Source organism: Rattus norvegicus, chromosome 10 (assembly GCF_021556685.1).
Source record: "Rattus norvegicus strain SHRSP/BbbUtx chromosome 10, alternate assembly SHRSP_T2T, whole genome shotgun sequence".
Taxonomy (NCBI): Eukaryota; Metazoa; Chordata; class Mammalia; order Rodentia; family Muridae; genus Rattus; species Rattus norvegicus.
In genome coordinates, this window is record NC_141543.1 from 110,995,513 (window position 1) to 111,016,886 (window position 21,374).

The window sequence follows — 21,374 nt, forward strand, 5'->3', positions numbered from 1 at the left end:
GAGGGAGGAAGCATTTAAATAAGGACCTTCACAGTCCCAAAAGCTTAGAGTCTATAACCATGGCAGGGAACACGGGAGCAGTCAGGCAGACATGGTTGTGGAACAGTAGCAGTGGGAATGGTGCGGCATTCTGAAACCTCAAAGCCCTAGTGATACAACTCCTCCACCCAGGCCACACCCACTCCAGCAGGCCACACCCACTCCAGCCAGGCCACACCTCCTAATAGTGCCACTCTCTAGGGGCCTATGTGGGCCATTTTTACCCAAACCACCACAGTTCACACCCTGGCCCCTAAAGTCACATCATAATGCAAAAAATTGTTTTCAGTCCAACTTGAAACGTTCTCACAGTCTATCACAGATGTCCGCAGTGTTTAAAAGTCCAAAGCTCAGAGTCTCTTCTGAGACTCGTGCATCTCTTAACTGTAATCCCCTGTAAAAGCAAAATCGAAACCAGAGCCAGGCATGACGGCTCACATCAAGCCTTTAATCCCAGCACTTGGGAGGCAGAGAATGGAGGATCTCTGTGAGTTCGAGGCCAACCTTGTCTACAAAGCAAGAACAGGACAGCCAGGGCTGTTGCAGAGAGAAACTCTGTCTCAACCCCCCTCTCCCCAAAAAGCCACCTGGGCAAACTCCGAATTCTGCATCCCTGTGTCTGACGTCAGAGTGCCCTTCAGGTTTCCAGCACCTTCAGCTCTGTTGACTACAACACACTTCTCTCAGCTGGTTCCACAACGTTAGCAGCTTTCCTCAGCCAGTATCCCACAACTCTGGCATCTCCAACATCTCGGAGTCTCCAAGGCCATCCAGGCTTCCCCTTCACAGCTTTACACAATGGTCTCTCTGGAAGTCCATGCAGGGACACTGTGGTGTGGGTCACATGGCAACCAGTGCAGTTTGACAAGGTTCCAGCGTATGGACATTGAGGATCACAGTTCTCTAGCAGCCTTTTAATTCCCTGTTTAAAGATTCCCAGGCTGGAGAGATGACTCAGTGGTTAAGAGCACTGACTGCTCTTCCAGAGGTCCTGAGTTCAAATCCCAGCAACCACATGGTGGCTCACGACCGTCTGTAATGAGATCTGATGCCCTATTCTGGTGTGTCTGAAGTGAAGACGGCTACAGTGTACTTATATATAATAAATACACAAATCTTTAAACAAAGAGAGAGAGATTCTCACTATGTGTTTCTCTTTTTTTCCTTTGGGAGATTTTGTGTGGGCTACAGTCTCTCTAAACAAAATTAATTCCTTGGACAAAACCATTGCCGATGTGGAATCATACAGCGCGACAACTCTGCCTACTCCTACAGGAGAATCCCCACTGTGCCCCACAGTTTACAGCTAGAATAGAGACGCTGAAGGTCTATTAACTGAAGGACGGTTATGCCTGGTCTCAAGGATGATCGCACACAATGCAGAGAAACAGTGGGCCCAGACCTGAGAGCTCTCGGCAGTGAGGGTAGGAGATTGGTTAACAAGTATAGAACAGTGCCCAGGATTGATCCCCTGAGTGCTTGACGTACAGGATGAACCACAAGATCAGGTATGCCCCAGGAGGAGCATATTCCATTAAGAAGCTACACTGGCTGATCCCCCTCGGCCGTACACAGGAGCTCAGACACTGAAGGAGTTGGGATCACGTGGCACCATGAAAGAGTAAAAACATCAGGACCGTCCCTGTGGGTGGTGTATGAGGAGAACGGGCCAGTGTTGTATGACTGAGGTACAAGGGAACACAGGAAACCGCTTCACGTTTATTAGGCTACATGGTGCAAGCTTTGCATCATGTCCCTCCCCTGGGGAAGAGGGATGGTTAAAATTGCTCTCATGGGTTTGTTTCTCACCTCCTAACCATAAGGCCTGACCACAGAGGCTGAGCACATGAGGGAGGAAGCACAAAGGGCACCTGGGGGCTTGCCCAGCCTCAGAGAACAGTGGGGCACTTTTAGACGCTTGCCGAACTTACCATCCTCGCTTCCGAGGAAAATGTCGTAATCAAGTTGGTGGCCTCAATCCCTGGAAAGATCATGCATCTCTTAGAAGCCCTAAGTCTGCTTTCAGTACTGCGTGTGGGTAAGCAGTAGTCATGGAAGAGAAAAGACGTAGTGCAGCGAGAATTTTAGAATTTTAGTTTCTGTAAAAAAAAAAAAAAGAATATAAGCATATGTTTTCGTTTGAATCCCAGGCGTAGGAATATGGGCCTGCTTCACAGTAGCTGACTATGATTTCCCCATCCTCTGATGGGTGTGGTTTTACCACCTGCAGATTGTTTCTTCGAATAACTTTTGTAATTCTGGGAACTTTTCAGACAGGCAGGGTGGGATGCCGATTGGTTGCGTTTTGTTAAGTAATTGTGCACAAAGAAGAAACAAGAAGAAAAAGTTAGGGCTGGAGAGATGGTCCTGCAGTTAAGAGCACTGACTGCTCTTCCAGAGGTCCTGAGTTCAAATCCCAGCAACCACATGGTGGCTCACAATCATCTGAAATGAGATCTGATGCCCTCTTCTGGTGTTTCTGAAGACAGCTACAGTGTACTTATATATAAATAATAAATAAACCTGAAGAAGAAGAAGAGGAGGAGGAGGAGGAAGAGGAAGAGGAAGAAGAGGAGGAGGAAGAGGAGGAGGAGGAGGAGGGGGAGGAGGAGGAGGAAGAGGAAGAGGAGGAGGAGGGGGAGGAGGAGGAGGAAGAGGAAGAGGAGGAGGAGGGGGAGGAGGAGGAGGAGGAGGAGGAGGAGGAGGGGGAGGAGGAGGAGGAGGAGGAGGAGGAGGAGGAGGAGGAAGAAGAAGAAGAAGAAGAAGAAGAAGAAGAAGAAGAAGAAGAAGAAGAAGAAGTTGTTAGTTATTCAGATGGTGGAGATCAAATTTGCCCCAAGGAACTCTATGCCCCTTAGTCTAAAGATAAAATCACCCCTTTTGGGACCCCTGACTTTATTCAGGGATTGCCTTAGCTAGGGTTTCCATTGATGTGAAGAGACACCATGACCAAGACAACTCTTACAAAGGACATTTAATTGGGGCTGGCTTACAGGTCAGAGGTTCAGTCCCTTATTATCAAAGTGGGAACACGACAGTCTGATGGTAGAGGAGCTGAGAGTTCTGCATCATGACCAGAGGGCGAAAGGGAGAAGACTGCTGCCATGTGACTAGGAGGAGGGTCTTTTTTTTTTTTTTTTTTTTTTTTTTTTTTTTTTTTTTTTCCGGAGCTGGGGACCGAACCCAGGGCCTTGCGCTTCCTAGGCAAGCGCTCTACCACTGAGCTAAATCCCCAACCCCAGGAGGAGGGTCTTAAAGCCCACACCCACAGGGACACACCTCCTCCAACAAGGCCACACCTCCTCATAGTGCCACTGCCTAAACAAGCTTATTCAGACCATCACAGAGATCTCTTTTTTTCCTCTCTCTTCTCTTTTTCTCTCCTGTCTAGTGTTGGGGGAGGTTGAAAGGGTAGAAGAAAAGGGGTTGTAGAACTAGAATTTTAAAAAGGTTACTCATTGTCAGAGTCCGGATGTGCAGGGCTGGACGTGCCTGAGGGAGAGCCAGAGATAGGACTTGCCAAACCAGCTATCAGCCCCAAGGACATTGACCATCTGTAGCCACCCCCTCCCCTTCCTTCACCCCCCTGAGTGAGATGAGCCACCCTACCTGCCTGCCGAGCTGCTAGAGAGCATGTACTCCTTGCTGATGTAATTTCGCGCCAAAAGTAACTGTGCACCATTTGAATTGACCAATCATGTGTACCCTCTCGAATGCCCCTAACCTCCCCTACATAAACCCCCAAGTTTGGAGGCTCGGGGTCGATTCCTCTGTCTCCTGTGTGAGATACGTATCGACCCGGGATCCCGATAATAGGGGTCTCGTTAATAAAAGCTACCTCTTGCTGTTACATCAAGATTGGCTACTCGTGATTCCTGGGGGCACCCCACCCCGAGATCGGAGCAAGAGACGCAGCTCCCCGTTTAGGGGTATGCTCTTTCATTTGGGGGCTCGTCCGGGATCAGAGCGTGACCCCCCCCCCGAACCCCGAATGCCACTTGGAGGTTCGTTAGTGTGAGTGCTGGAAAGCGGCGGCTGTGTGTGAGTGTGTGTGAATTAAGCCTTGTAGTCTGTGTTTTTCGGTACCGGTTTAAGGTCTTCGTGCACTGTCTGGGCAGATGAAGGATTCCTGTGAAGGGTAGGGGGAAAAAGGAACCCACAAAGCAGCTAATGCCAGCTACAAACATTCGTATCAACTAAACATAGGCTGTAATAACTCATAAATGTATAAATTAAAATTGTCATGCTGTATTCGAAGTAGCTACTATGTTCTACCCGAAAAAATCCTGCAAGGCTATTCTGCTTACTCTGACCCTGATCTAAAATGGGTGTAATTGTGGTCTTTGGCCAAGCCAGGCAGAGGTGACACAGGCCTTCAATCCCACCTCTCCAGAGATAGAGGCAGGCATCTCTTGAGTTTCAAGTCCTGCATGGTCCACAAAGAATACAAGACAGCCAGGCCACACAGAGAAACCCTGTCAAAAACAAACAAACAAACAAACAAAAAACAAAAAACAAAAACTGTCTATTCCTGAGCTTTGGCAACAGCCCACTCTTGGTCTTAGGCAAAAAAATTAGAGGCTGCCTTGTAGTGGGTTTTGGTTTGGGTTTGGGTTGGTTTAGGTTGGTTTCATGCCTGGCTCTGGTTTCGATTTTGATTTTACAGGGGATTACAGTTAAGAGACGCACCAGTCTCAGAAGAAACTTTGAGCTTTGGACTTTTCAAAACCACTGATTCTGTGATAGACTATGAGAAGTTTTCAAGTAGGATTGAATGCATTTTTATTATTATTATTATGATATGGCTAGAAGTCTGTAGGGGCCAGTGTGTGAACTGTGGTAGTTTGAATAAAAATGACCCACATAGGACCCTAGAGAGTGGCACTATTAGGAGGTGTGGCCTGGTGTCGGTGCTAGCACCGACAGGGTACCGAGAATCGGGCGAAAGCCTGTGGATGAAAGAAACACACACACACAGGTTATTCGTGTCAAGCCAGAAGAGGAAGAGAGCCTCTGGTTTCTTTATTGACCAAACTATATATCCAAAGAACACCACTTAGCAGGTATTGGCCAAGCACAGTGGGGAACCCTGGCTGAGACTACGGTAACAAAGGACCGACAATGTGGCCTGAATAAATTAGGGAAATAGCCAGGAAGGCCAGCCTAATTCTGACTCAGGTGAGAAGTACCTGGCCAGACTGTTCCTGAGTTGGGAACAAAAAGCTTCCACATGCAAGGGCAGGGCTCAGCAGGGGTCAAACCTTGCTGGAGACCCAGAAGGGTCTTGTTCAGGCTGAAAACATTCCATGAATGCAAACTTCTTGTGCTGTAAATTACAGGGAGAGGCTTTTGATCCTACAATCTAAGACTAAGGCCACACAGTGACAAGGCAACTAGGCCCAAATCCAATTCAGCTCCCACAGCCGGGCTGGAGTGGGTGTGGCCTGGTTGGAGTAGCTGTGGCCTTGATAGGGTAGTTGTGTCACTAGGGGTGGGTCCCCCCCCCCCCCCCCCGGAGCTGGGGACTGAACCCAGGGCCTTGAGCTTCCTAGGTAAGCGCTCTACCACTGAGCTAAATCCCCAGCCCCTTAGGGGTGGGTTTTGAGGTTTCAAAATGCTACTTGTTGAGGCTGTTAGCACCTGGACAGAAGAGAAGGGGATTCATCTCAAAGCTGCCTGTGGGGTAGAGAAGGGCAAAATCCACCCTGTGGAAAGGGCATCTGCATAGGTGTTCACAGATTTAGCTAGGCAAAGTGGTGCTGTTGCAAGGTTAGCACAGGTTAAAACCCAATACATATTCAGTTTAGGAAACAGAACCTTTTCCTTGTGAGGTATAAACACTTAATAACAGTTCTAACAATGTGGCTCCTTCACTAACAACAATGTGGCTCCTGTATTGTCTCAGGGGAAATTCTAACAAGATCATTTTTACTCTTAAACTTTGTTGTTTTGTTTTTTGAAACAGGGTTTCTCAGTGTGGCCCTGGTGTGTCCTCCAACTAGCTTTGTAAAACAGTCTGGCCTTGAGCTCAGAGACCCACCTTCCTCTGCCTCCCAAGTGCTGGGATTTAATGGTATGTGCCATCACCACCCAGCTTTAAAAAAGTTTTACATGAAGCTAGGTGTGGTGTTGCACACGTTTAACCCCAGCACTTGGGAGGCAGGGGCAGGCAGATCTCCATGAGTGTGAGGCCAGTTTGGTCTACAGTGCAAGTTCCAGGACAGCCATAGTTTTAGAGAAACTCTGTCTGAACAAACAAACCTTTTTTTTTTTTTTTTTGTTTTGTTCTGTGTTTGAATGCTTTAACTGCGGTGCAAGTGTGTGCACTGCTTGTGTGCTTGGTGCCCATCGGTGTCAGAAGAAGGCCAATAGTTCCCCTGGAACTGAAGTTACAATGTTTGGGAGCCACCATGCTTGGAATAGAATCCAGATCCCCTGCAAGAGCAGCAAGTGCGCAAAACCTCTGTGCGGTCTCCCCAGCACCTAAAAACACGGTTTCAAGGCGGATCCCACCTGATTGGTTTGCCTTATCTTCCTTTTATAGAGGAAGCATGGAGACTAGGAGCTTGCTGACAGAAAGCGGAGCACTCTACCAAGGAGCTGCACAAGAAACCTGTTTCCTGAACACTTCCTCTACTCGGACAGCTACAAATTTATATTGGTGCCTCTAACTGTTACCTTTTGCAAATGACTTCACAAAGGGAAAAAGGCCCCTGAGTACTAGCTCCTGCCACCCTGTTCTGGCCTTGCTGCTGCAGATCCCTAGAGGTCTCTACTCTATCACTTACACTTAACATCACTGCAGGAGAGAATTACAGAGGTGTCAAACCGAAACAAAGTAGAGGCAGATGTGTCTCTGTTGAGTTCCAGGACAACCAGAACTACACAGGAGGACCCTGTCTTTAAAGAAAGCAGAAAACAGGGGTTGGAGAGATTGCTCAGTGGTTAAGAGCACAGGGTGTTCTCTCAGAGGTCCTGAGTTCATAGTCCCAGCAAATCACATGGTGCCTCACAACCTTCTGTAATGAGTTCTGCTATCTTCTTTTGGCATGTAGGTGTACGTGCAGATAGAACACTCATAAACATAACTCTTAACAAAAACAAGTGTGTGTGTGTGTGTGTGTGTGTGTGTTCACACCTGTCGCTGTAAGTAGTTTGTGGCTTTAGGTTAATTTGTTTGACTGAATGTCCTTGGGTAGATGAGGTTCTAAGTCTTGTGTGGTGCACTATTCAAGCTTACAGATGGGAACCAGGTGCCCATCAGGGTAAAACCGGAAGTTGGACAGAGCAGCTCATCCCTGTAAGTCCAGTACTTGGAGACAAAGCAGAAAGATCACAGTATGAGTCTAGCTTGAGCTTTCTTGTGAGCTCCAAGCTAACCAGGACTAACTAGTGAGTCCTTCTCCAAATAAACAAGAGCGCCAAAGATCACATGCCTTAAAATGCATATTCTGACCTGGAGTTCGATTCTGGGGCTAATCCAACAGGTTTATCTCAGCAGGCATTGCTGTCCCTGTGTTGTGATTTCTCAACAAGAATATCATCCTTGTGAAGTCAGTTCTTCTGTTTTGTAAACATTCTGAGCAGGTGAGACAAAAAGATGAGAGGAGGTGAGAAGAGGGTATTTGTCCACATCATCTTAATATTCCTCAAAAATTTTTTTGTTTTTGTTTTTTGGGTTTTTTTTTGTTTGTTTGTTTGTTTTGTTTTGTTTTGTTTTGTTTTGTTTTGTTTTGTTTTGATACAGAGTCTGTATGTAGCCCTGGCTCTCCTAAAACTCAATATGTAGACCAGGCTGGCCTCAAAGTCATAGAGATCTGCCTGGTTTTTGCCTCCCAAGGGGCTGAATTAAAGGCATGAACCACAGTGACTAATTCTTTCCTGGGTTGTTTTAAGATTTATTTTAATTTTACCTGTATGGGTGTTTTCCTAGAATGTGTGTGTACCGTGTGTGTGCAGTGCCACAGAAACCAGAAGGGGTGTTGGAGCCACTGAAACTAAAGCCACAAGACCTCTGTGAGCTGCCACATGAATTCTGGCAGGGAAACGTGTGTCCACTGCAAGAGTAGCAGAGTCCTTAACCACAGAGCCATCTTTCCAGACCTGTTGTACACTTTTCTATTTTCCCACCAAGTTGGGTCAAAGAAAGCCAGTCTTCGGGGGCTGGAGAGATGGCTCAGAGGTTAAGAGTATTGGCTGCTCTCCCAATAGGCCCTGAGTTCAAATCCCAGCAACCACATGGTGGCTCACAACCATCTGTAATGAGATCTGATGCCCTCTTCTGGTTTGTCTGAAGACAGCTACAGTGTACTCATATATAATAAATAAATAAATCTTTAAAACAAATAAAAAGAAAGGAAGCCAGTCTTCCTGGGCAGAGTGTGTGGTTCAACTTTGGGTAATGTAGCTCAACAGCCTTTGACCTTTGTTTTGCTTTTTAAAGATTTATTTATTTATTTTATGTATATGAGTACACTGTAGCTGTCTTCAGACACACCAGAAGAGGGCATCGGGTCCCCATTACAGATGGTTGTGAGCCACCATGTGGTTGCTGCGAATTGAACTCAGGACCTCTGGAACAGTAGTGGGTTTTCTTTTTTCTTTTTTTTTTATTCTCATTTTTGTTTTTATTTTTTTCATTTTTTAGTGTTTTGATTTTTTTTCCCTCTTTTTTTCGGAGCTGGGGACTGAACCCAGGGCCTTGAGCTTGCTAGGCAAGCGCTCTACCACTGAGCTAAATCCCCAACCAGTAGTGGGTTTTCTTAACCACTGAGTCATCTCTCCAGCCTCCGACCTTTTTGTTTGTTTGTTTGTTTGTTTGTTTTTGAGAAAAGATTTCTCACTGTGACTTGGGGCTGGCCAATTAGACCAAGCTGACCCAGCCAGCAAACCCTGGGAAGCCTCCCATCTCCACCTTCTCTTTTTTTTTTTTTTTTTTTTTTTTGAGTTGGGGACCGAACCCAGGGCCTTCGGCTTGGTAGGCAAGCCCTCTACCACTGAGCTAAATCCCCAACCCCCCATCTCCACCTTCTCAACACAGCCACACATTTATACAAAAGTCTCCGTTCTCTACAGCAGACATTATGTTTCTGGAAGAGAAAACTTTGTATCTAAAACACCGAAATTCATAAGGTGCGAATGGTTTGGAATTGGAGCTCAGGTGTTTCTGGCAGCTTTGTGTGTCACTCCCTTGCAGGCTTTACAGCAGGCAGGGGAAAAATCTTCAGGGCCAGGTAAGAATGAAACTAGGCTCAACACAATGTTATCACAACCAGTCATTGGTGCCGAACGAGACTTCTAGAGTCTGGTCCAGATCATTTTTCTTTAGCAATATTTAGGCACAGCACAATTTTTTGGGGAAAAAAAGTATTAGATAGCAATAGTTAGAATGGAATCAGAGGTAGTACCCAAGATTTAGAGTCAAAGAACTTGACTGAGGCAAACCTAAGGCCTGTGGGTGTTAGGATTAGCTCATCTGTAAGATAACATAGCAGTTACTTAGCCAGTGGGATATCAATCATAACGATGGTTTTATGGTCTAAAAGTAATGCTTGAGGTTCCAAGGGGAAAGGGTCTGGGATAAGTGAATTCTGGAGATATGGGCAGAGCCTGTCTCATCAGACAGCAAAGGATCACTGGGGTATAAAACTCTATCATTCCTGACCTGCTAGGAAGAGCGTCTGAGTCCTTATCCCATTGAGAAGGTAAGCTGTGTGTTTTAACTCTGCTGGCTTCTCCGGTCTTTATCTGTGTGTAAAGGCCTTTTTTTTTGCCTCTATGTCTCCTCATTTCTAAGTTTTTAAAGAAAAAAAAATTGCAGCTGTAATAGAGGCCTTGGATGGTGCACTGTCTCTGTGGCTAGCCTAATTGATACAGACAAGTGTAAGAAAATTATAAAAATAGCCAACAGAGGACCGAGGAAAGGAGGAAATGATCGTAGGCACAAGGGCCACTCAAAAATCATGAGAGATCCTGTCTATCTCTCTGTACAAATCACTAATTTGATCACCAGCAGCAGGAGAAAAATCTGACCTATAAAAGCAACAAGTGCCAGGAGATTGTTGATGACCAAAGTTAGGCTTGTGCAACAAATAGTTTGTAGCAGGTCTGTGTTATGAAACTGGCTCTTGGTTGATTTCTGCTAAAGGTCCTGCTGTAATATTAGCAGTTTTACCGACTGTACAGGCCATTTTAGAGACTGTGAGTTCCAGTAACTATTCCTGGAATAGTCACTAAGCATAAAAGCAATCCCTAGCGCGACGGAACAGTGTTGTGGTCTTTTATCACAAGTGTCTTGTATCCCTTGACAAAAGGCGTTTGGATTCTTCACTGGCAGGCTGAGAGTTAATGTGTATCATTTTCTGGGCCAGTCATTGTTTCCCCAAAGTCATTGTGATGAGTCTCTTTCTCTCCGACGTCTCTTTTGGATGGACTGGACTTCAGCCCTCACAGGTTTCATTTGTCCAGTGGTCTCTCGATGTCCTTATTGCAGAGACTTTTCGGGTTTATCAATAATGGCTCAAAGACATCTGTATAGTATAACGTGCTGGCCTTTAGTTGTGGCAGTTTCTCGCCAACTTAACCCGATTCCCCTACCACTGCGTCCCCACCACGCGGCTGTCTCTCCTTTACCTCCCTTCGTTCCTCTGGTCCTGCTCCTCTCCACACTCTTTACCCTTGCTCCAGCTGCCCGCACTTTAATTCCTCGAACAACAAGTGTAAAAAAAAAAAAAAAATCTATTAGCATAGTGGGCGGGATTCCGTAGCTACTGTTCTAAATCAATCAGCATGCAAAATTCCCTCCCTGTGCTGCCTTTGAGCCAGAGGAAGGGCTCAGTGACCTCCCCCACCGCCCCTTGCCTTTTCTTTTTGGGCAAGTGAGGAAGCAACAAACTTCAATGCGTCCTGCTAGCCTGGCGCCTCCGGCAGAGCAACTAACAATTGAGAACACAGAGGCACACCTTCGCAGCCTGCGAACTCGTAATGGGCAGGATATCCCAACGGGTCCTGGTTGAATGCTTCAGTGTGGAGTCATCTGGGACTTTGCTCTTTTTTTTTTTTTTTTTTTTTCTTTTGTGATGACAAGCATGACCTCGCCTCGATGTTACCAGAACATCAGGCTTATTTCTTTTAAGTTAGCATTTACTTAAGTCGTGTCTCTTTTAGGGCAAAAGTGCTTTTGGGCATCAGAAAAGAAGTTATCTTTTTTTTTTTTTTAAGATTTATTCATTTATTATATATAAGTACACTGTAGCTGTCCTCAGACACACCAGAAGAGGGCATCGGATCTCTTTACAGATGGTTGTGAGCCACCATGTGGTTGCTAGGAATTGAACTCAGGACCTCTAGAAGAGCAGTCGGGTGTTCTTAACCGCTGAGCCATCTCTCCAGCCCAAGAAGTTATCTTTTAAAAAGAAAAAATAATAAAGTTAGCATAGCTAAATGTAGTGTAGCACGTGGGGCTGTTAAGTGGGTAAAGCCTCTTACCCTCTTTTTAATTAAAAATTTTTAATTCAGTATTCGATTGTACCGTGTGTATAAAAAGGGATTTTAGTAATGTGATTGATGTTAAAATTACTTAAATTTTTATTTGATAAAGTAGAACCATCATTAGCATTTAGTTGCAATGAGAGTCCTAGGAAGGACGTGTATAGAATTATTTGACAGAAGTCGAGTTCCAGAAGAGATATAATGGTATTTTTCCTAGAGCTCCCTCAGTCCATGTGTTCTGTTTTATTAGAGGGAGAGAGAGAGAGAGAGAGAGAGAGAGAGAGAGAGAGAGAGAGAGAGAGGAGAGGACCACCAGGAACAGGTGGGGGTGGGGCAGGGAGGGAAGAGGTTAAGAAGAGAGCGAGGAGGGGGCAAACAGCTCCTTTTACAGTGAGTCAGGCATACCTGGCTGTTGCCAGGTAACTGTGGGGCAGAACCTAGAAGGAATGCAGACACCACGCCTTTCCTCAGGCCGCGAGTGGGGCTGTGCTCTGTGGCTGACTAGTTACCATAGAGGCACCATGCCTGTTTGTAGCGATTTTAGCACAGATTTCTCCATACCCGATAGCAGAGAATGTAAAAGACATAGACAGCCAAAGTTTCAGGTATTGAGCTGCTGTCCACTCGTTACTAATTATGTACTAGAAGCTTGGGATCAAATAATGTCTTTCTGTTGCATAAGAAATGCCTTTAATTTTGGATATGGCTTTAGTGAGCTTTTTAAAATCAACTCCCTTGCCAGTGTCTGATCACTTATCGTCAGACCAAGGGCAAGCATGAAACTAAAAAACAAAATCTACTTAATTAACAGTGGTTATTAATTTTTTTTTAAAGATTTAAACTTAAGACTGTAAGAATTGGGTCTTGGGGTTGGGGATTTAGCTCGGTGGTAGAGCGCTTGCTTAGCAAGCACAAGGCCCTGGGTTCGGTCCCCAGATCCGGAAGAAAAAAAAAAGTAAGCTTAAAGAATTGGTCTTTATATTTTGGGGCAGCTTTAATTTTGAACTTTAATTTACATTTCTATTTAGATAACAGGATAATTGGAGGTAACCAAGAAATAACCACAGAAAATAGAGAACAAGATAACAATTGAGTTTTTTCATGTAATTGTTTGATTTCCGACCAGGAATCTGGGATTGAGGTGGATATTTTACATATCAAAGCAGACCTGGCCTCCAGTTTTTCTCTGCATCCCTCCATCCCTAACTGGCATACCCTGCCCTCAACCTTGAACTTTCCAGCCCAGGGGCTGGGCTGCCCTTCCCTGTGTAACCCAGGTATTTTGCTCACAGGCCTCACTCTGGCTGTCTCTCCCTTCCCCCTCTCTCACCTCTTCCACCTCTCCCTTCCTTCCCTCTCCCCTCTCCCTCCCTCCCCTCTTCCTCCTTTCCCTCTCTCCCCTCCCTCTCCTCCTCTCTTCTCTCTCTTTCCCTCTCCTCCTCCCTTCTCCTCCCTTCTCCCCTCTTTTCCCCTCTCCCCTTCCACCTCCCTCTCCTTTTCTCCTCTCTCTCTCTCTCTCTCTCTCTCTCTCTCTCTCTCTCTCTCTCTCTCTCTCTCTCTCCCCCTCCTTCCCTCCCCTCTCTTCCTACAGAGACTCCCCTGACCCTTGGACCTTCCATATATGCTTTCAAAGACTAAACCTAAAACAGTCCCGGATGAAAATTCCCGACTTTTGAGCGATGTCACCTGGGATGGGACAGTCTCTCAGAGGAACATGTGGAATTTGTATATAGAATATGTTTTTAAAGATTAACCTATCAAAGCACTAAAAGCAATCTCTACTACATTTAAAAATCCTATACCTACAGGATATTTTGGATAATTATCTGTAGATCCCAGTGAACTCACCCAAGAGCACCTTCCCAGTAAACCAGCCTTTAATATAACCTAATCCGGCTTGACCTGTCCCTGGCACCAGCGGTGAAATAACCTATAATGGTGAAAGTTTAATCCAGCTGCTGTTCATAAGGGAAAACGAAAATGTGAAGAATATCTAAGTGTAGCAATTCCAGCCAAAGAAGCTGCCAATGGCTGTAGTTTCCTTGTGTTGTAGGCAGGGTGATGCAACAGGCTCTCAGGCTGCACCAAAACACCAAAACCAAAACCAAAACCAAAACCAAAACCAAAACCAAAACCAAAACCCTTCAAAATAATCTAAAAATAATCTAATTCTCACCGATTCTTTATTTAACTGCCTTTGACCTCCAAAGTAATCTAAGGCATATTTGTATTTTCCCGGTCTATTATTTAGAAGTCTTTTAAAAGCTTTTTTAAATTTTAACTTACTCTTTTTTTTTTCTTTTTTCTTTTTTTCAGAGCTGGGGACGGAACCCAGGGCCTTGCGCTTCCTAGGTAAGCGCTCTACCACTGAGCTAAATCCCCAGCCCCCAACTTACTCTTAATATACATTATTATGTTTAAATTTTTTTATGTTGTACAAAAATATAAATTTAAAAATGAATTTAATAATAAAAGGCAAGATAAAACTTCATATTCTGTTAAGTTGCTGGTGCATTATTGGACAGCTGTATAATTTGTGGGTGCAACCATCTATTGAGTATACCTGATTTTAAATAAACCTTTTGGGGTTGGGGATTTAGCTCAGTGGTAGAGCGCTTGCCTAGCAAGCGCAAGGCCCTGGGTTCAGTCCCCAGCTCTGAAAAAAAAAAAAAACCTTTTTATCAGTTATTTGCTTTAGGCTTAATCTTCAAAACCTATGTATGGGAGACAACACTTTACATTTTTAAATGAATTTCGGTTGTATTAGTGCGGCTGCAAACTTAGTTCTGAGCACATTAAAGAATCTGGTCACTTATAAGGTGACTGCCCATTACTTTGCATCTCTTATTATCTCTTTTTTAAAGATTGATTTATTTTATGTATGAGTTCATTGTGGCTCTCCTCAGACACACCAGAAGAAGGCATCAGATCTCGTTGCAGATGGCTGTGACCCATAGTGTGGTTGCTGGGATTTGAACTCAGGACCTCTGGAAGAGCAGTCAGTGCTTTTAACCCCTGAGTCATCTCATTAGTCCTGTACCAGTGTCTTAAACTGTGGGTCATGACCCCATAGGGGAAGTGTCCCAGTTGAATGTGGGGATTGTAAGAGCTTGGGCAGCAGTGTTTCTAAGTGCACAATGACCAAAAATTAGACAATAAGTCTGAGGTGCTCGAGCTCACCCAAGCTGCATCTCATAACTGCTTTGATTCTGAACACCCAATGTGTGCACTTTGAGCTGGGCACACCCCACAGTGCCAGCCAAAGCCACACACACACACACACACACACACACACACACACACACACACACAGCCCTGTGCACGGAGCTAAGCACTGGAGTCTCTCAGAGAAGGTAAAACAAGCATTCTTTAAATAGAAGTTAGGGGTTTAGGAAACTCAGTTCTCTCATACAAGGGTTCTGACCATAAGTGTAAGAGTGGAAATTAATATGGGCTCTTTGCAACATTTTGTATGATTATTGAAATGTTTATTAAGATCTAAAGGAGCAAAATATTCTGAGCAATAGCTCGGCAACTTTATATGCACAACCCATGAAAAGGGAGAGAACGTTCCTGTCTTCTTTTTTTTTTTTTTTTTCGGAGCTGGGGACCGAACCCAGGGCCTCGTGCTTGCTAGGCAAGCGCTCTACCACTGAGCTAAATCCCCAACGTTCCTGTTGTCTTATAAGCTATTTGGATTGTGTGTGTGTGTGAGAGAGAGAGAGAGAGAGAGACAGAGAGACAGAGAGAGAGAGAGAGAGATTCTCAGCGAATCTCCTGTTTGCCTCCCGAGTACACTGTCACTGTCGCTGTCCTCAGACACACTAGAAGAGGGCATCGGATCCCATCACAGATGGTTGTGAGCCACCATGTTGTTGCTGGGATTTGAACTCAGGACCTCTGGAAGAGCAGTCGGTGCTTTTAACCACTGAGCCATTTCATCAGCCCTATACCATTTTAGTTACAGGCAAGTAATAAGGTCAGTTTTAGGTTAAGGAACAAGTAGGACAATAAACGAAGTCCCTTGATCACTGTTTCTAAGGGCTGACCAAGATGACCAAGATATCTGAGCCTAGGTCATAATCTTGCCTGAAGTCTACTTCTTTGTCCTGGCTCAAAGTCAAATGCCTGCCAAGCGGCCCCAAAAGCTCTCACAAATGGGATATTTTAAATTATATCTATCTAGTCAGAGAAGAGTCTAGCTATATGGCCATGGTATTTGTAAATATAATTTTTTTTTTTTTTTGGTTCTTTTTTTCGGAGCTGGGGACCGAACCCAGGGCCTTGCGCTTCCTAGGCAAGCGCTCTACCACTGAGCTAAATCCCCAACCCCGTAAATATAATTTGAGCCTGAGTCTTATTTCTGGGAGCCTGGGGCTGGGAAGAGCCAGGACCCAACTTCTTCAGGAGCTGTTAGTCCCCCATAGGTCTTCCGTGACCCTTCCTAGCTGACTTATTTCTGGGTTGGTTAGGAAGCTCTCCCCAGTGTAGTAGAGTGGCTCTAACAGGTTTCTTCAAGGCGGCTTACCCTACCACAGTCTTTGTTGTTAACTAAACCTGGTTGTACAGGTTGTAGGAAGAGTGGACAAAATCGTTGGACTTCTGACTTTGATAGGTGGAGCGTGAAGCCCGCCAGAGTGTCACCATGGGCGAAGGGCCCCTGTATTTGCAGTTCTGAGATGTGGTGCTAGGGGCAGCCAAACAATTCCAGAGAAGGACCAAGGTAGAAAGCACCACAGAAAGACTCTAAGAGTTATGAGGAAGCAAAGTGACAGGAGGAAGCTGGAGGACAAGAGGAAAGCTGTGACGAGGGCATGGTGGGAGCAGAGGCTGAGGGAGAGCCACCGAGGATGAAGAGGTGAGTCCCGACGCCTGGAGCTGGCACTCTAGCCCGAGTGCTGGACCAGGGCTCAGTAAGCCTCTGCCCTGAGCAACAGGATCAACAACAGTCTTCAACTCTGAACACGTGGAATGCAGACCTCTAGCTTTCAAGGATTAGAGTCATAAGCTTGTGCTTTGGGAACAGCGTGTGACCTCTGCAACCCCTAACACGAAGAGAGCCATCTCTTGCCCATATGAGAGTTCATTCAGTCAGGGCAAATGCAGGCGACCGCCTGCAACGCAGCTTTATGTTATTCTCACCGAGCCCTCTCCCTCTCGGAATGGGAACAGGCCATTTCTGTATCACATGAGACACCCATGGGTGGCTTTTCCAGCAATAGGTTCGTCTCCCAGCCTCACAAGGACAGTTCATGGCATACTCTCGCCTATGACTCCTCTCTCCAGGTGCTGACAAGTGGCTGAGAACGTCTCAGTTACTGTTGCTGTGATGGGACGCCGTGAACAAGGCAACTTATAAAAGAGATGGTTCGATTGGACATATGGGTTCAGAGGGCTTGAGTTTATGATGATAGGGCCAGGGCACTGAGCCTGTGGCTGGGAACTCATATCTGGATCTGGAAGCAGGAGGCAGAGTTAGTACACTGGGAGTGAAACGGCTTTTAGAACCTTAAAGTTGAGGTTGGGGATTTAGCTCAGTGGTAGAGCACTTGCCTAGCAAGCGCAAGGCCCTGGGTTCGGTCCTCAGCTCTGAAAAAAAAAAAAAAAACAAAAAACAAAAAAAAAAAACCCTTAAAGTTGTCCCCAGTGTCACACCTTCTCCAAAAGGGCAACACATCCTACCTCTTCCCAAAGTTTCATCAACTAGGGGACCGAGTATTTGAACATATGAACCTATAGAGGCCATTCTCATTCAGATCTTCTGAGAGGAGGGAGGGAACCCATCAAGTGTAAAGAAAGACGGTAAGGAACAAAATAAATGCAAGGAAAAAAAAAAAACTTAAAAAATCCGGGAAGATGAGAGTCTGTGTGACAGTGTGGATAGGAGGAAGAGAAAACACTGCAGCCAGAAGAGTTTGAGAGAGCTGTAGGGAGGTTCAGGAACTCAGAGCAGTTGGTACAGTGCTTGCCTAGCACCCAGAAGCCGTGGATTCCCATCCAGCACCACATAAAACCAGCCATGTTGGCAAGCACATGTGGTCCCAGCCCTTAGGACACAGGCAGGAGGATCAGAAGTTCAGGGTCATCCTTAGATACTGTGGTACTTTAAATAACAATGGCTCCCACAGGCTCATGTGTGTGAATGCTTGGTCTCCCCACACTTGCTAATACTTAAAAGCTTTGGGGGCAAGGGATCGCGACTAAGATTCACAGATAAGAAAGCCCAAGCACACAGTGCGGCCATCCGCTAGCAATGGCTGCTGCCAGTGGCTTTTGGTGGACTTCAAAGTGATAGGTTCCTTATTTCTACTTTGCATGCAGGAGACCTGTAGATGAGCAGTCGGACTGCCTTGCCATCTTCCAGGTCCTTCTGTGGGTGGCTTCAGCTTGGCTAGGTCCTGGACACTGTCCAAGGTGCTGGGAGTCTGGGGCTGGAGACTTGGACCTATCAGTGGTCACCCAGTCTGGGCGGTCTGTCCTGGTTGGGGGAGACTGGGCAGCCCTAGTGTAAGAACCAGTGACATTCCGAGTGCTGTGGGCGCGCAGCGGCTGTAGTCGCCTCTGGACAAGCGTGCTAGGCCGGCGCCACCAGGCGGGGAATTCCGGTCAGGCTGTGCGCCAAGGAGGCGGAGGGCGGCGCCCGGCCCCGTGACCCCGCAGCGAGGCGCGCGATTCCGCGCGGGCGCATGGGCACTGCAGGTGCGAGCGAGGGGCTTCGGGGTTCCAGGTGCTGGTGCTGGGCCAGGAGCAGGATGCAGGTCCCGGGGCAGTGACGACGCGAGGCCTAGGGTGTGGAATGCGGGTCTCAGGGACGCGAAGTGCCCCCAGGGACCGGGGTGCAAGGTCCCGCTGGGCAGGGCGCCGGTGTCACGGGCCGAGGGTCCACGGGGCGACATCCGGAGTGTTTCGTTGGGTGGCTGTCCTGTTAGGGAAGAGGGGGCTGGCGGCTCATGGCCCCTGTGGTCAGATTCTCTCAATGGTGCCTGCGTCCCGATGCGCCGGCGCCCAGCGTCCACTTCCTTCATGTTCCAAGTTTCGGTTTCGCTGCAAAGCCCAGCCCTAAGGCTCCGACCCCATCAACTCTTGTTTCGGGCCACGCTAGGTTGGCCCTGCTCCCCATTAACACCCAGAAAGGTCGGGGACCCCCAACCTACCCAACCCCCGCGTGCTAGCGTAAAGTGGCCCCAGGCCTGCTGCTCCGCCCCGGAATCTGCGCTCCTCAACTGCGGTCAGAACTTTTGCGAGCCAGGCATCTGTGCCTGGGGCGCTGATCTTACTCGGGTCAAGGCCGGGAGCCTTCTGTGACCCTGGAGCTGCAGCGAGTAGAGAGGTGCGCTCGCAATAATGGGGCAGTCCAATCCCATCTGCTTTCCTTAGTCTAGCCCGGGGCTGAAGCCCGAGGAAGGTCCTATAACTGGCATAATGGAGAGGCGTTGCACCACCTCTGAGACCCGCTGAAGCTCGAAGGCGCTTCGCAGTTCTCTAAGCAGCACTAGAGAACTGACTTGGGGCACACCACCCAAAAACGTAGTGGGAGATAACCTGCCACCCGAGAATACACTTCCTAGGCGTTGTTTCAGTTTGTTCTGCAAAACTCGTGGTTTGAGAAGGAGAACTTTCGTTCTTTTTCCCTTTCTTTTGGTCTTCCAGACCCGGTCTCACTCAGTAGACCAGGCTGGCCTTGAACTCAGAGATATGCCTGGCTCCGTCTCCCTATCGATCAGATTAAAGGCGTGTGCCACCACTACCTAAAAAAGCAGACTTTTCTTAAAAGAAATTTACATCTATCAAAAAAGGACAGGGGAGGGGTTGGGGACTTAGCTCAGTGGTAGAGCGCTTGCCTAGCAAGGGCAAGGCCCTGGGTTCGGTCCCCAGCTCCGGGAAAAAAAAAAAAAAAAAAAAAAAAAAGGACAGGGGATTGGGGCAGACTGCACTGGTTCCCTGAGAAAACACTTGTTTAATACCACCACCTTGTCTAGCTCCCAAGCTCCCAGAAGCCTGTGACCCCAGTTCTCAGCCTCTGCTCTTTCCTGTAGCTCGGATTCACCACAAGCCTCTAGCCTCCATTCTTCACCACTCTTAGTTTGAGGGTTTCCCCGCAAATGTAATCTACCGATACATAGTTACTCTTGTGTTTCTCTTCCCCTGCTTGCTTGTTTTGCTTTTAAGGAGTAAACAAGGCTGCCTGGCCTTGAATACTTTATCTCCAGTCTTCACCTTTCAAGCACTGACTGGGATTAAGCTATGCCCAGTTTTAGGCACCCCTCCCCCACATCTATTTAGTTTATAGCCCAGCCAGAGAGTCTAGGAGAATAGAGGTCCTAAGTGGTGGAGTCTGTGTAAGAGTGAGTTGCCAAGATCAGAGTGACGGGTCTAGGGGTCTTCAAGGGGAGGAGGCATAAGAGGGATTATGGACTGGCTGTGGCAAGTGGGGCCAGGAAACGTCCACAAAGTTCACCTCCACAGCCTTGTCCCAAATAGCTCACCATCTAACTGTGACCAAGCCAAAGACACAGGCTGGGAGGAGAGGAGGGGCCAGCAGCAGGCACAGGAAGTCGAAGTGGAGTTGGAGTTCAGTAGCTTGGCTTCTGCCCCTGCAGGATATCCTAAGAGGTGAGGGTGATTGGTGTGTTTCAAGTGGCCTGGAGTCTGCATTCTCACTTATTCTTTTTTTTTTTTTTCCGGAGCTGGGGACCGAACCCAGGGCCTTGTGCTTGCTAGGCAAGCGCTCTACCACTGAGCCAAATCCCCAACCCCCATTCTCACTTATTCTTGACCTGAACTACCTATGCCCTTGACCCTGGCTTGGTGCTATTCACTAGACCCTGAGAGGAGTGGGGAACCCTCAACATTGGGGTATTTCCTTTGCTAGCAGCCCTAGCCAGGCCACATGGGCTAGGTGGCCCAAAGCTCTCAAAGTTGGTCCTCTGTGACTCCCTGAATCCTCACTTTTAGGTGCCTGGGGGACAGTGTGAGAGACACAGCCCCAGGGCAGCCAGCAGCAACTGGCATGCTGTAGACGTTCCCAGAAGCTCCACAGGTGGCAGGCAGGTGCAGGCAGGTGGCTTTCTCCCTTGTTTTATATCAGGGTCCCCAGCTGTTTGGGGCTCTGCAGGGCATCTTTTCCTTCACTATCCTTTCTTTTTTCTTTTCTTTCATCATCATCATCATCATCATCATCATCATCATCATCATCATCATCATCTTGGTTTTTCGAGCAGGGTTTCTCCGTGGAGCTCTGGCTGTCCTGGAACTCACTTTGGAACTCAGATCCACCTGCTGCTGGGATTAAAGGTGTGCACAGCAGCCTTCCTCTAAGTTTGAGCTTTGGTGGGCAGTGGGTGAGACTGGAGGGGGGAGGGGCAGCAGGGGTTGTAAATTCCTGCCTGAGGGAGGAGCTGGACTTGGGTTAGAGCAGCGATAAAGAGTTCTGGTGCAGGTTTCGATTACCGGGAAACTTCTGGGTCTCTGCGACTTCATTTTCCTTGAAAATGAAACTGAAGTGGGTGGTAGTCACATGACCTAAGGCTGCGCTTTATAGTGGGCTGCCTGGATCTGTCTCTCTCACTCTCCTGCAGGGCTGTGGATGACAGCATGGGGTGTCCTCAGTGCGGGCATGTCTCCTCAGAGAAGGCAGCCAAGTTCTGTAGCCAGTGTGGACAGAAATTGTCTCCTGCAGCCACCGAGCAAGGTGAGACTAGGTCGGGGAGGGGACAACGGGATGCCGGTATGGAGTGTGTCTCCTTCCTACTCAGGCACTGGGAAGCACAGCCAGTGGCAGCCCCGGTGACAGCCCCAGTGGGGTCGAGGGGCAGAGAACTCCGGAGTCTTTGCTTCTGTGTTAA

General features: G+C 47.3%; 1 protein-coding gene and 1 long non-coding RNA gene across 6 annotated transcripts in view; one reads left to right on the top strand and one right to left on the bottom strand.

Moving 5' to 3' along the window:
* Nucleotides 1–14,995: 14,995 nt before the first annotated feature.
* On the bottom strand, nt 14,996–19,008 carry LOC148003209 (uncharacterized). 2 transcript variants are annotated; one of them, XR_015632331.1, is made up of 2 exons: nt 17,234–19,008; nt 14,996–15,792 (listed from the first exon to the last, which is right to left on the bottom strand). It is a non-coding gene; the product is annotated as an uncharacterized LOC148003209 (long non-coding RNA). The 2 variants fall into 2 exon arrangements; XR_015632332.1 differs by having other exon boundaries at nt 14,996–15,132; nt 17,234–18,776.
* Rnf213 (ring finger protein 213) overlaps nt 18,200–21,374 on the top strand; it is a 99,506-nt gene continuing 96,331 nt past the window's right edge. For 3 of the 4 annotated variants that reach the window (XM_087572566.1, XM_087572567.1, XM_087572569.1), the window contains exons 1-3: nt 18,200–18,228; nt 20,751–20,823; nt 21,108–21,220. In XM_087572566.1, coding sequence (XP_087428692.1) covers nt 21,124–21,220 — 97 coding nt within the window. In that variant the 5' untranslated portion in view covers nt 18,200–18,228; nt 20,751–20,823; nt 21,108–21,123. 4 annotated transcript variants of the gene reach the window in all.